General features: G+C 26.1%; 1 protein-coding gene across 1 annotated transcript in view; it reads left to right on the top strand.

Annotated features, from left to right (window-relative positions):
- Positions 1–16,024, top strand: part of LOC113364023 (rap guanine nucleotide exchange factor 4) — a 126,464-nt gene that overhangs the window by 27,778 nt on the left and 82,662 nt on the right. The window contains exon 3 of the mRNA XM_026606484.1: positions 13,362–13,453. Within this exon, the coding sequence (XP_026462269.1) occupies positions 13,362–13,453 (92 nt within the window). The remainder of the gene's footprint in view (positions 1–13,361; positions 13,454–16,024) is intronic.

Raw genomic sequence — 16,024 nt, 5'->3', positions numbered from 1 at the left:
GAAAGATATCAATTTTGATAGATTTTAGTGAAAAAGAAAAGTATGTTTTTGAAACAAATTATTGAAAATTTTATCATAACTAAATTTGTTCTTGATTTTTATTGATTGACCAGCATCGGGAGGTATCTTCAAATTACCTTAAGGCAAAATTCCACTCACACCTAGTTATGAATTACAAATTTATGTATTGCAAGCCCGAAAATTGCTTTGTATGAACCAGTTTACGAATTATACAGCATATGTTTATATATTATATATATATAGGTTCATTTACGAATGTTCTCTTTGTGTTTGGAAATTATTTGTTATTTGAATATAAAAGCTTTGTTTTGATGCAAAGCTTGTATGTTATATGTATGACTAGGTTTGTCTCATCATCAGTGTGTTATAATTTAAAATCTAAAATATGGAAGTCTAAATTAGCTAAAATAAATTAAATGTGTTATCCATTACAAGTCGTTTCTTCTACTGCAATGCCAACGATCGTCGCAGTCTGAATTCTCTATCCAAGGTCAACTAGGTGAGTCATGAAATATCAAATAGGAAAGAGAAGGAATAGGGTCTAGTTGAAAAATAGATGTCGCTAGGATAAAAAAAAAATTGTAAGAGAAGCGTTTGTAAAATCATTATTTAATAAAATAGTGCAAAAAAGAGTGTTGTTTTTTGTATTTTTAAATTAATATATAAATATATATATATTTATATATATATATATATATATATATATATATATATATGTGTGTGTGTATGTGTGTATGTATGTATGTATGTGTGTAGGATTTGAAGTGATTGTCAGTTCAATTTCTAAGATATAATTAATGCGAATGCACAAGCAATCATAAGATGCATCAGGAACAATCGGCACGGAACAATATGTGGAATATTCAAAGAGAATTGCTATTGGCAGATATAATAATTTGATATCGGATCGGGATTCTGAAGCATCCATGTGGAATTATAATCACTTGACAATGGTATATATATACGAAATGAATTGCAAAGACTGTGCAGCATCGTATATAGGTCAAATAACAAAAATTCAATCAGCGAGCCAGAGAACATAAACTTTATGAAATGCATTTGCATTTTATGAAAAAATACCTAATTAAGCACGTACACACTGAAAAAGAATATCTTAGTCATACAACTTTTGATTTAACACACTTATTATTAAACCAGAAATAAAAGTGTTCTCGGTGATGAAAGTACTTTATCCTCGAAACGTTAAAATAAACATAGGTGTAAAATCAATATTTCTTTTACAAAAAGGTTTTCAGATCAGGAAACAAAAATCATAAAACATATTATATTAATTTTCCAAAACATCTTGAACTGGAACATATTTTTGAAATGTGAGCAGCCAATGTAAAGATTTTACTACAACGCTCTGTTACTAAATGTGTGTCATAAAAATAATAAAGATAAAGCTCTAAAATTAATTATTTTTCTAATTTCAACAACATAAAAAGTAAATTATTCAGTACATTGAATTTTATTTAGAAATGTATTTAATTTTTTTACATAAAAAAGAATATAAGAATGCAGAATGAAATTTATTGGCAATTTAAGTTAATTTAATAAAAAAACTTACTTCGTTTAATAATAATAATAATAATAATATATATATATATATATAATATAATATAATATATACATATACATTTAATATTCCTTCTATTATACGAATATGTATGGAAATTTCATCTCAAGTATTCAACTATAGCGTTCTATAATAAAATATTAAAATATCAATCCCTTCAGGAATTTCATAATGTAGGATCGTTCAAACAATATCACGTTCACAAAATCGTAAAAATATATGTGAAACTCTATTATATGTATATATATATATATATATATATATATATATATATATATATATATATATAATTTGAGTATATTATAATTATAATATTATATGTTCGGACAACATTTTCAAAGCTAAATACTTACATATATGATGTAGGAATTTTGTCACTTTTCAAACTATTTGAAGATTTCAATCAATAAGGCTAGACCTATTATTATAATACATTGACTTTTGATATAAAAGAAGACTGGAAACCCCATGTGCTGCAGAATTATTCTAAAATAGATATTTGATGGCGACACAATGGGTTTACCATCGAATACGACACGACCTATTTTGTCATCTGAGTTACCCATGCACAATGACACACACACACACACACACACACATATATATATTTAACATTTAATATATATATATACCAGATGACCCGACAGACGTTGTCCTGTATCCACGTCTACAATTCAACAATTTTTATTATCTAAACCTATACTTATAATATCTTATTTAATGTAGTGCCTTTGTGATTAATTTATGGCCTTATCATAAGATATTCGTTTTGGAAATTGCAGTCTTTGAAATAGTATAACAAATCCAGAAGAATTAAATTTAATTATTATAGTATTCGCGGTAAAGTACAATATCACCTTGGATTCCATAAAAAATAATTGCTTCAATAATGTCTATAATTTTTACATTTCTTTACCATATTTTAACTGGTTTTTACTACTGATAATATCTAAATAACAATAACATTTTTTCCATTTGAATAGACCATTGTCTATTATTGTCTCTATCACCATCTCTACCAATGTCTGTTGTCTCTATTCATCTACCATTGTCTTTATTACCATCTACCTATCATTGTCTATTATTGTTTCTGAATCTCATCACGATCTATCAATCATGGACTGTTAATTATTGTCTCTAAATTGCTATCACCATATATCTACCATTGTCTATTATTGTCTCGAAATCTCTATCAATATCTATCTACCATTTTGCTATTAGACTATTACCATTCATTGCTTAAAATTCAAATTATTCAAATATTTTAGATATTATTTCTTTTAAATAGTTGTGTATTTTGTACTTCTTCTATTTATTTATTCAACTTGAGTTTTTAGCGAATTTCAAGTATATCATATATCCATATAAAAACTTTATATTTTTAAGGATTTTTTAAAGAAAAGGTTGTCCTTCCTCGAACAAACGTATAAGTAACTGCTCCAAATATTTCAACTGTGGGATATAATTAGATTTATAAGTAAACATCGGCAGTAATTGGATTTCTTGTTGTTTGAATTAAACTCTTGTTCAGATCAAAAAAGAAAATGGCACTTATATTCCGAAGCACGCAAAAAACATTAAACAAACACAATTCCACTGGAATTATTTTTATTTTTATTTTGTACCAGCTGCTGAGGATATTGAAGATTTTAAAATAATATTAGAGAGGGAATTGATTCGATTTTATTTCTTCGGGCGATGTGGTCTTGTTTATTTTTATAATTAACACATAGTAATACTATATCGAGAATAAAACAATTTATTATTAATTAAGTACAATAAGTAAACAGATAACTACTACGGTAAGACTGAACTTCAAAATTATATTGAAATGCTTGAATATTGCAATATTTAATAACACTAATTTTATTGTTCGTACGCAACAATTCAGGACGCAGTCAACAGAAGTGTGCAGGTGCGTCATTTTGTCTGGCAATATAAAATTGTACTATCTTAAAATTTGGTTTACGCCATTATCAACTTCTGAACATTTTGGCATACCTCAGAAAAAATGGATGTGTGTGTGTAGTGTGTATATATGTGTGGATACAAAAAAACATTCAATTCCTATTGATAAAAAGATGTGCTGATTAGTTCTTGGTACAGGCAGGTCCAGCCGTTTTAGAGATACGGGACAAGGAGTGCAGAAAATAGAAATCAAATTTTTGAAAGAATGGAGAATCCGATTTGAATGATCCAAAAAATATGTAAATTGTAATAACGGGCAGAAGTGGTGATTAGTTTTTGGCAAAGGCATGTCCAGCCGTTTCGGAGATATCGAGCTAAATCTACAAAACATTACAGTTTTTGAGAGAACTAAGCATCCGATTTGAATGATTCAAAAAACTTTCTGCTTGTGTTGATGAAACAATTGCTTTTGGAATTTTTTTTTTCAAAAATATTTTTTTTTATCAAAAATGAATTTTTTTTGTATTTCGAAAATAATTCAGATTTTATTTTTAATTTTTACTAAAGATTTAAAGCTCACTTAAGTATTTTAAATAAATAATTTTAGCAATGCAATTTAGTTTATATAATTTTTATAAATATTAGACCATGTTGCAGTATTTATTTATAATAATATATTTGAAAACATTTAAAATTCTTTGAACATTTCGTTGCAGTACGGGAAGTTTCAGCAATTTGCAACTAGTTTTGTTCCAAATTTACCTTTGTAATGAATTATTATTAATAATATTAATGATTAATCTTTGATAATGTGTAACAATTTTTGTAAATCTAATTTTTTTTAATAGTTATCTTGATTAATATAAAAAAAATTCCACCAAACTTATTATTCTCATAAATGGCAATAAATCTTAAAAAATATTGTTCAAATTTGTTGAATTTTTAGTTTGTAAAGGCATCCGTGAATGAATCACGATTTACATTTATAACTAGAAAATGAAATTATAATTAAGAAATTATTTTTGTTATTTTAAGTATATTATTTAAGTTATTTTTCAAATGTATATTGAAACTTCTGCCTCACTGATACTTTATTCAATTTTCCAAACACAAAGCAAAGTAAAATATTTTTTTATTAGAATTCTTCAAACAAATCTCTACACAAACATTGTGTTTATCCACAAAGAAAAATATCACAGTTATTCACTTGTATCTAACTTGTTCAAACAAAACGATTAATTTATACCATTACAAAGATCTAAAGGTTGTATATAAAAAGCTCAGAACTGAGAGAAAATTAAAACATACTCATTACAGTTTCCTCTTTTAATTAATTCTGATTTGTACATGTAAATTACATGATACACCTTTTATTTACAGAGAATATTATACCAGCTTTGATAATAAAAAGCTGTATATAAAAACCCTACACAATTTTTAGCATGAACTCATAATTACCTGTCTAACCGTTTTAAAAGTTGATTTAAAAGTTACTTTTATTTTTATTTTGAGATAATAAGATAATTTTGAGCAAGAGATAAATAAAATAATTTTATTTTGAGCAATAGATGTAAAAGTAAGATTAATTTTAAATTATAACATAGACGAGATAATAAGGAATAAATGTTATATATTTTGCAAAAAACACATTGAATTACCTATTTTGCCACTTTCAATATTTTATAAAAAATGGTCCAAATAAATGAATTGAGTTAAATTTTATGAGTGTAATAATATCAATTTATCAAGCCTAACTGTTTTTATGAACAAAATTGAAGTATACCTTGAAGATTATAAAATGTTAAGAAGCTTTTGAAGGAACGGATTATATACATTATATGGAAAATGGTAGATAATGATGATAGAGACAATAATAGACAATGGTAGATAGATGGTGATAGAGACAATAACAGGCAATGGTAGATAGATAATGATAGAGACAATAATAGACATTAGTAGAGATGCTGATAGAGACAATAATAGACAAAGGTAGACAATGGTAGCTAGATGGTGATAGAGTCAACATTAGACAATGGTAGATAGATGGTGATAGAGACAATAACAGGCAATGGTAGATAGATAATGATAGAGACAATAATAGACATTGGTAGATATGGTGATAGAGGCAATAATAGACAAAGAGAGACTATGGTAGTTAGATAGTGGTAATATCATTTTTCACTTTATGGTATCTTCACTTTTTAAATGTTGATATAGCTTCTAACAATAAAGTAAGACCTAAATATATTTCAAATATTTATTACCATCATTAAAGTTACTTACCCCTGTATCAATATTATATCGGGGTAGACAACTTCAAGAACTTTATTCAAATCAGGATGGCAATATCACATTAAAAGTTTTCTTGGAAAATGATATATGATATATGATATATTAGATGACAGAGATAATTTGATAAAATGATGATGACAAGCTAATTAGATAAAGTAACTTGCAGATACAGCCCATTTGAGAAAACTTTTGCAATAAAGCAAAATGTCAAAATTTCATATGTTTGAAAATATATATTATATACAGGGTGTCCCAGAACTCAACGGTAATAAAAAAAATAGAAAAAAAATGTCAAGCAGCTTTTAAGTGCAACTCAGAGCTTTGGTGTAAACGTCACCATTTTGTGGTTCTTGTGGTTAATTTTTATTATTTTTGTTAATTTCAACTTTGAAATCGGAACTGTGAATAATATTTCCAAGCCCACAATTGAAAATAATAATACATGTGTTCCAAATTTTTTATATAATCAAGCCTTTTGTTAATACTTGACAAAACTGTTCTATAAACGATATGAAAGTTTTTGCAATTTTCTCAAAATTTTTCTCTTTTATCTCCAGTACCTGACACAGGTGTTTTTTAATTCAATACTACATTATCAAATGAACAAACTAATTCCAAAATGATTTTGTAACATCAAATCTTGTAATTTTCTTGAAAATCTTCCTTATCAATTCCAATGCCAAAGTACAGTAGTTCTTTCCTATTATAAAATTTATTATACTCTCGATCATAAATATTTTTATTGCAAAGCAAAATGATATTTGATGTAATAAAATTTTATTTGCTTTCTAATAAGTATTTTCCGCATTTTCTTCTAGTTTTATATTTTCTCGTATAATTGAAATAACTTTGCTATATATACAAGTTATTTTTATTAATTAGTAGGTGAAGGTATCTAGCATCATACTGATATAAACAGGTTTTTTAATTAGCTTGTTGAGTTATCTAATATTTTTCTTTATTTCTTCAAAAGCTCTTCATCACAATCTGCAATTTCATATAGTGCAGTAGTTTCCTATCAATATAAAATATATTTTATACTCCATCTTTATTTTACAGCATATTGATATCCACATAATAAAATTTTATACGTTTTCATAATAAACATTCTCAATTTTTCATACATTTTCTATGCATTTTCATTTCCTCATATCATTAACTAGATAAAACGACTCCATTGTACACAAACTGAATTACGAGCGATAACTTTATACTTTATTTATATAAAACTTAGATGAAAGAGCCCAGGAAAACTGTTCCTGGCAACAAGAATAAAAATTTATGTCTACTTTGTAAAGAAACTTTAGATATTTGAGCTCGGTTTTAAATGAATTCGTATAAATAATAGTTTGCAAAAGGTATGGAGTGAAAATGTTCTTGTAAGAAGAAATGAGACACAATGATTTGTAAAGTGATATTTATCCAACAGAATATTACTAGATCTGGATTTTTTTTTTATTATTTATTTTTTATATTTCAGAGGGTTAAAATTTAAGGGTTAAATGAAAAAGAAGATTATCTATGTAGTAGGGCGAGGCACTAAGAACACAAAGAATTTATTTTTAATTTTTAGTCTTATTTTTAATCTTAAAATGATTTCAAGAAATAATAGCTACATAATTCAACCAATGCAAAACATAAATGTCATAAGTGCATTTTTTACAAAGATAACGCTGTGTATAACCTTGATCTGGTATTTCGTCAAAAATATTCATCAGCAGAGTTGGATTAACGATGTATTTCATTTATATTTTGTAAAATTACTTTTTTTAACATTTTTTATTTACTATTTTTTTCTTGTTGACAATTTTGCCATGGCAAAGCTTTATTTTTATAGAGGTCATATAAAAAAATTTAATCTTAATCTTAATCTAACTTGAAATTAACAATACATCTTATAAAACAATTAATTAAGTTAATACTTAGAAATTATATTAAGGTCTCGTAAACTAAACAACAGTGCTCACAACCTAAAAACCTAACACTGGTGGAGGTGTAAACCAAAAAAAGTAAATAAAAATGTTAATTGAGTTTAAAAATACCATTTTACCAACTAAATTAATTTTTACACTGCTGATGAATATTTTTTTAATATTTTTTAATACCAGATCAAGGTTATATACTGTATGAAAAAAATGATGCGTCCATGAAAATTTTATTTGGCATTGGTTGAATAATGCTATTTTTTGTAATAATCGTTTTAAGATAAAAAATATAATTGTGCATTTTTTTGCTCTGGCTGTTTTTTTGGGGTAAAAAGGGCTGGTGTAAAATTTTTGAAAAACAGCAAACAACAAACATTTCTATAATGACGAATTAGCAGAGAGTTTTACTGAACATAGTCAGATAGTTGTTTGATATGTGTTATTTGCCCAAAAACAAAAATTAAATTGAGGTCTTGTAAACTAAACAACAGTGTTCACAATCAAATAACCAAGCACTGGCAGAGATGTAACAAATTGGACTTTTGTGCCCCGCCAAATCCTATAATATTTTTATAACTAATAATGATTAAGATAACAAAAAGTAAGAAGGTGTTCATTAATCACGTGATCATTTTTTTAAGGATTTTTGGACTCTTCTGTGTTGATATTCAAAGTTATCTACCCCCCTTGCTCCGCCAAACATCACGTGTCTATTTAGTTACGAAAAAAATGTTATGTTTTAACTTTTTTTTAAATGTTTGGATTTAAAAAAAAAACAGGTTGAAAATAAACAAACGAGATATCTTACTATACCTCTCCCTCCCCGACATAATATTTTGCAATTTTTGTTAAACCCCCTTTTCCTTTAAAAACTTTATGCGGTTATTGGACGCCCCCTAAATCTAATGTAATAGTTGCAATTATTTATAGTATTCCTTATAGCTTTTTTTTAATAAATATTTTTCACAGATTTTATGCATTGTTATACAATATTATTAAATATTGTCTTTTATTAAAGCTTAAAAGCTCAGCAGCATTAATAACGCATCTAGGCCAGCCGCCGGGAGCCCTAGTATGGCCCCATATAGTTCTTATTAATATAATATCAAAATGACGTGACTTGCATACCGAGAAAGCTTTGTTGGGAGGAAAACTAATATTATGTATCATAAAAGACCGAATATTTAATAACAGAAAACATATATCTTAACGCGATCTTTCCATCAGTTAATAATGAGGAGCTATTTGTTAAAATAGCAAATGTAAACTTAACACAATTTTTGATAAATGTAAAATAATATGGAAAAACAACTTATGGCACCGGTTTTTAATCTGTGGGGCGCGCCCCTTTAGAGAGGCGCCAGATTGTCCTAAGGGGAGATCGTACATCTGTTTCTAGAATACTATGTTCGAAAATAACCCAACATTTTTGAAATGATAATAAAAAATAAATAAAAAATAATTAGTTTCTTTCATATTTTTACATAATATGGCATATTAATTTGTAGTCTAATAATATCAGCTGAGTATTTATAAAACTAAATTGTTGAAAAAATTAAGGAGGTAGCAACAATTTTTTTTATTAGAGCAGGGAGGGATTTATTAGGGCAATTGTTGGAAATCAATGGCTTATGAAAATAGATATTTATATTAACCAATATATATATTATCAATATTTTGATTATAATTGTAGAGTAGTTAGTAAGTTCTCAGCTAGAAATTTATTTAAATCCGTATACTGTAATTCAATTGGCCGAAGAATTTATTTATTTAATAACAAACCATGTGTTCCACAAAACACCTTAACATAAATATAACGTATTTAATAAGTGTCAAATTTTGTTTTCAACATTTTTACGAGATGTATTTTAAGATGCTGAACGCGAAAATCGAGCTCTCGAGTGTTTTAAGAAAATAATAATCATTTAACATCAATCATCTTGGATAAGCGATATATTCAGGGAAATAAAAAATACACACTTGTAAGCATATATAAATATATATACATATACATATACATATATATATATATATATATATATATATATATATATATGGGTATAAAGGAAAAAAGAGGGAAAAATTACGTTTAGGCCTCGATATCAATAAGGTGCTCCATACGAGCTGAATAACATACACCTTATATGAGAAAAGCTTTTGAAGAGCCTGATGTAATATAAGGAGCCTATTCTGCTCCTTTGGAATATATATATATATATATATATATATATATATATGTATATCTTTTTATTCATATTTTATCCTCATTGATAATTAAGAATCAACGTCAATGGATATAGATTATGGTTACTGGGATATACGAGTAACACTATGATATTTTTTATATAACCAATTTATAATTTTTGACGACTTACAGATTCATAGTAAATATTTTTTATATTTGTTACTCCAAATAATATATTTTTTAACTTTCCATAGGGTAAGTTGATAATAACAATCGCAAGAAAATCGAAAATGAAAATTTTTATATATCTTTACGTTTCATAGGTTTTTGAACATTTTGGCATACTTTAGAAAAAAATGATGTATGGTTGTGTGTATGTGTGGGTGTACGTGTGTGATTTTTGGCATTAGATTCCTATTGATAAGAAGACGTGCTGATATGTTTTTGGCAAAAAGTTAATAAATTAAAAAAAAAATTGTTGGTACGGGAAGTTTAGCCACTACTTTTTTTAATTTTTTTTAATAACTTTGTAAACAAGTACATTATTCATTTGCGTACAATTATTTTACAATACTCATAATTTCGTGTTGTTATTAGATTTAACAAAAGTATACAAGGCACCATATATTCTTATATCTATCAACAAAAATTAAAATAAGTTGGAAAGAGATTTTTACCTTTATTAGCTCCTTTCCATTCTAGATAATTCCATGAAGTTAAAAGTATGAAATTAGAATTTTATATCGAAGAACTGCAAAAACGGATTCTTATAAATATTTCTATTTTAAATTGTTCAAATCAAAGATTGTTGATAAAAAATTTGAAACTTTACTAATTTTATTATTTTTTCCAAATAAAACAAAGCCATAAAAACTGATTATTTAAGGCTATGACATAGTAGTGCTGTCACTAAAATTAATAAAACAACTCTTTCGAAATACATATTGCTACTATTCTTGAGATTATCAATCCTATAATTTATCCTGAATTTTATTATTATTGATAAAACATATATATAATAAATGGTTCTTATAGTTATTTTAGTAATTAATAAAACAATGTTTCCCTGCATGTTTACAACATTTTTTGCATTTCGATTGTTTCAAGTTAAAATATATTTCTAGTCTTTAAAAGTTTTTTTTAAATGTTTTCTCCTAAACAAGTGGAAAAATGGAAACTCGAGTGTTTAAAAAAAACTCTTCAAAATATTTTTGTTTGCTTTTCATCATTATTTTTGCAGTAGGTCAGTTGTTCATTAATTAAAATATGCAAATACATGACAACTTACTTGTTGAATTATTTAATATTCAACTGTGTCAAAACATCAAAAATAAAATTAATTAAATCTGTTAATTATGGAAAGAAATTTTTATCTTTAATAACTCCTTCCATAATTCTAGATAATTTCATGAGGTTAAAAGTTTGAAATTAGAATTTTATATCCAAAAGCTGCAAAAACTGATTTCAAAATTAATAAGCTCAAACTAAAATATTACAAATAATTGTCAACGAATGTTTAATTTATTTAAAAAAAAAATTAATTGATTTGAGAACGTTTTCCAGTTCCTCTTATGAGTATACCATATTGCCGTTGTGCCATACAATAAAATTTGTAATATTCATAGTACTAGAATAGTTTTTTAAAAGTTATCTATCATATTGTATACAAATGTAATTTGAGTAAGCAAATTTTGGAAATTTGTTTTTAGAGTCGGCAGAGTTATTTTAGTGCGTTACCATAAGGGATTATCAGATCACATCAAGTCTCAAATTATTCTAGACCTTTGGTCCTTTTAGTTTTCAATAATAATTTACATTTAAATTGAGTCAGTTTATATATGCATATTGTGTATATATATATATATATATATATATATATATCCAACTCTAATTATTCTGAAATAGCAAGGCATTTCGATGAAATAATGAGAACTCCACACGTTTCATGTTTCATAGGTATTAACATAAAGTGGGTCAGTTCGTTAGTTTTCATTAGCGGTCTAGACAAGACTTTAATTAAAAGGCCGACACTTGAAAAGGACGAAAAGGATCTTGTATGAAATAATCTCTATTAATCGTATGAAGTCAGATTTTATTGCCAAAGGCTACAGGGAGAGAATTAAATCGAAAGTGAATATGAAAATGCTAACTTTACTAAAACCTTACCACCTGGTCCATCGACAATTTTGCTATCCTAACTATGTCTGATTAATTTCATAAACTATATCAATTAATATTATGATTATGATTAATATATTTAATATATTAATCAATTATTTAATTAATGTATAATATTTCATATTTCTGCATAATCATATTTATTTCAAAAACACCCACTGCCAGTTAATAATATAACGAATTTAATTAAATAATTTCACAACTCAAACAAATGAAAAGCATTTGTTTGATTTCATGGAATAATATATAAACCGCGATGTATCTTTCACAAATGCTAATATTAGTGTTGCGATATGGAACTGTTAATTAATAGTAAAATATTTGTATAATATTACATTTAATTACACAAGGACTAGTTAGTAAATTTATTCCGCAGGATAACGACATGTTAGCAATATCGAATGTATGCTAATCGGAGGCAGGATTTGCATATGCATTAATTATGTGGTGAGGGCGATTGATAATATAATATGTATATATATATATATATATATATATATATATGTGTGTGTGTGTGTAGTACCAAGTACAATAAACTGAAGCAATTAGGGTATCAGCTTTATTAATCCAAACGTCTCAGCCTCCACCAAGGTATCATCATTCAGTGTAACAACTAGAAAGATTTTAGATATGTTTTAGACAAAATAATTTAATATTAGACTACACTAATTAATACAAATATAACACCAAGCTATCAAAAATAGTATGTTTATATATGGCGATACTGAATGGGATATTTAACTCGTTGATGCATCTGATACAGTTTAACAATCAATAACGAAATATGTGCGCTGGTTTCCATCTTAATAACTAGATGTAACAAAATGTTGTTATAATGATTTTATTTATATATTTAGCACAGCAACACGAGATTATAGCTAGTAGTAAATAAAAATTTTACTCCTTACATTTTTAGTACATCTCTCTATAATCTCTATATATTTATAATTCAGTACTTTTCTATCACAAATAATGGTAAATCCTGCACCAATATGAAACATACATTAAAACACGTTCAGGAAAAACTATTTTTCATTCTAATCCATGATTTATTTTTATGAGAAAATCCAGGTTTTCTTGGTATATAAAGCAGAAGAAACCATAAATATTGTATAGTCTATAAAATATGGTGTTTTCACTAAGAGAAAACCAAAGATTATCAAACATAAAGTTTATATTTATTTTTAATCTACAAAATTATACAACAATATATTTAAGTTATCATATATTATATAATAATCTCTTTTATTTTAAATTAATAATTATTTTCCAGTGTTTAGACAAGGAGATCCAGGACAGTGCTGGTATGCGGTCTTAGGAGGGTCAGTGGATGTAAAATTAATTCAACCTGATGTGGACCCTAAAGTGAGTCTTTTTAATATTTATAATTTTAGTGAAGAACTTAAAAATATATACAAAAATCTATACACAAGTGTGAAATCATTTAGAATCTAATTCCTCGTGTCTCAAAAAATATTTGGGTGGGTCGATTGGCTGAATTTTAATTTGGTCTATACTGTTTAATTTAGTATTTAAATATTTATAAATTCAGATTTATGTAAGGATTTTCTAAAAATGAGCGTTTTTTATAAAAAATAAAACCAAATATAAAGAATAACAAGTTTGCTAAAATTAATTTAAAACGAATAAATGGATATGAACATGACTAAAATGTTTAATAAAAACTCACAATCAGTCAAATTTGAAAGATTGTTTTGAAACGAATATATTGGTTATAAAATTTATGCAAAATATATACTAACGTTGATCCTTTAGTGATTTTTGTCTATATTTCTATTTTAAATTAATCAAATTAAAGATTCTTGATAAAAATATTGAAAATGAAATTAATTTATTATTTTGTACCAAAACTATAAAATAATGATACTGAATATTTAAGGGATATGAAATAGTAGTGCAGTCTCTAAAAATAATAAACTACTTATTTTGAATTATTTGCTCCGATTTTTGAGTTTATTGATTTTGGATATTATTATATAATGCAAATGCAAAAATACAAAAAATATTAAAAAATACAGAGAAACATTGTTTTTTATTCATTACTAAAATAGCCATATGTACAATTTAAACAATATAATTTCCATCAATAATATTATTGATAAAAATTAAATTTTTTAAATTGTACATATAACTATTTTAGTAATGAATAAAACAATGTTTCTCTGTATTTTATATTTTAACATTTTTTTCATTTTGTTTTTTCCGAGGAAAAATATATTTCTAGTCTTTAAAATTTTTTTTTAAATATTTTCTTCTACACAAGTGGAAAAATGGAAACTCGAGTGTATAAAAAAAACTCTTCAAAATAACTTTGTTTGCTTTTCATCATTATTTTTGAAGTAGGTCAGTTGTTCATTAATTAAAATATGCAAATACGTGACAACTTACCTGTTGAATTATTTTATATTCAACTGTATCAAAACATCAAAAATGAAATTAATTAAAACTGTTAATTATATATTTTGCTATCTAATTAATTTATATCAAATACTACCATTTTAGTAAAAATACGGGTTGTTTATTTCCATATTCATCTCTGAATATTTTCCACAAACAAGTATTATATCCTTCTTACCAAAACAATCATTATTTGGAAAAAGAAACATCTATTTGTAACCGAACATGATAGATCTTCAAATTCAAATTATCTCAGAATTTTCTATATGCCATTTTAAAATGTATTGTTATGAATATGAGATATGATAGAAAATATAAATATAAAGACAGCATCCATCACAACGAAATTATATTTACTTTGTAAAATGGGATACAATTGCATGTCATGTTGGAAATGACAGAACGAGAAAAGGGAAATTAAATAAAGTTTTCTGCAAAAATGTAAAAATTGAATATGAAAAGGTATGGTGATATGTTGGATTATTTTTAGTGACGTTCTTTTTATTGTACGGTTTATTTATTATTGACAGTTTGTTTTGTCTGAATATAAATTCATACAAAACTAAATAATTGTCACGATTTTTTTATATGATCAAGTTTCTAGGTACTGGGATATTGAAAATTTTATAAAAAATTGGAAAATTAGCATAAATTTAATCTAAATTAACTTATGAGTTTGATTATGCTGTCTTGATAATTCTGAGAGAACCAATATGCTAGTCTTCATCTAGTTACATCTAATGATTTCTGAATTTCTAAAATCGGTCCAACCGTTTTTGAGAAAACGTGAACAAAAGGTCCAAAGTCGGCTAACATATATATACATTACACCGCACGTACAATTTTCAAATTGGGTATCATTCGATTCAGAATAACTTGTCTTGTCAGAAGACATAAAATTATCAAATCAGTTTTTTTCGTGGTGTTTGAATGTTGTTCCAATTGAAACCGGCACGCCATTTTTGCACCTCACCTAAAACGATGCCTAGTTCCAGGTTGTGGTGCAAAAAGACGTACCGGTTTTGATTGGGACACTTTTTGATTTTCATTCGGTATTTGGATTTTCAGTGATGATTTTCAAATATATTGGTATTTCCATTATACAATTAAATGTGTTTTCTAGTAGTTTTGTTTACGTTATCTTGTAATTACAAGAAACCTTATAATTGGTAAAACTTATAAGGGCAGGATTATGTTTATTTTGTGATTCAAAGATCATATAAAGTACATTGTAGATGGTATTATCCCCCCAAAAATTTCCCCGAAAAATATCCCCAAAAAATATCCCCAAAAAATATCCCCGAAAAATATCCCCGAAAAATATCCCCAAAAAATATCCCCGAAAAATATCCCCAAAAAATATCCCCGAAAAATATTCCCGAAAAATATCCCCAAAAAATATCCCCGAAAAATATTCCCGAAAAATATCCCCAAAAAATATCCCCGAAAATGGGGATATTTTTTGGGGATTTTGGGGAAATATCCCCGAAAAATATCCCCAAAAAATATCCCCAAAAA

The sequence above is a fragment of the Ctenocephalides felis genome, unplaced genomic scaffold (genome assembly GCF_003426905.1).
Source record: "Ctenocephalides felis isolate EL2017-DRISC unplaced genomic scaffold, ASM342690v1 CF-g0.4_SCAFFOLD_00845, whole genome shotgun sequence".
Taxonomy (NCBI): domain Eukaryota; kingdom Metazoa; phylum Arthropoda; class Insecta; order Siphonaptera; family Pulicidae; genus Ctenocephalides; species Ctenocephalides felis.
Note: the sequence above shows the minus strand (reverse complement) of the source record. Positions and strands in the feature narration are given on the sequence as shown.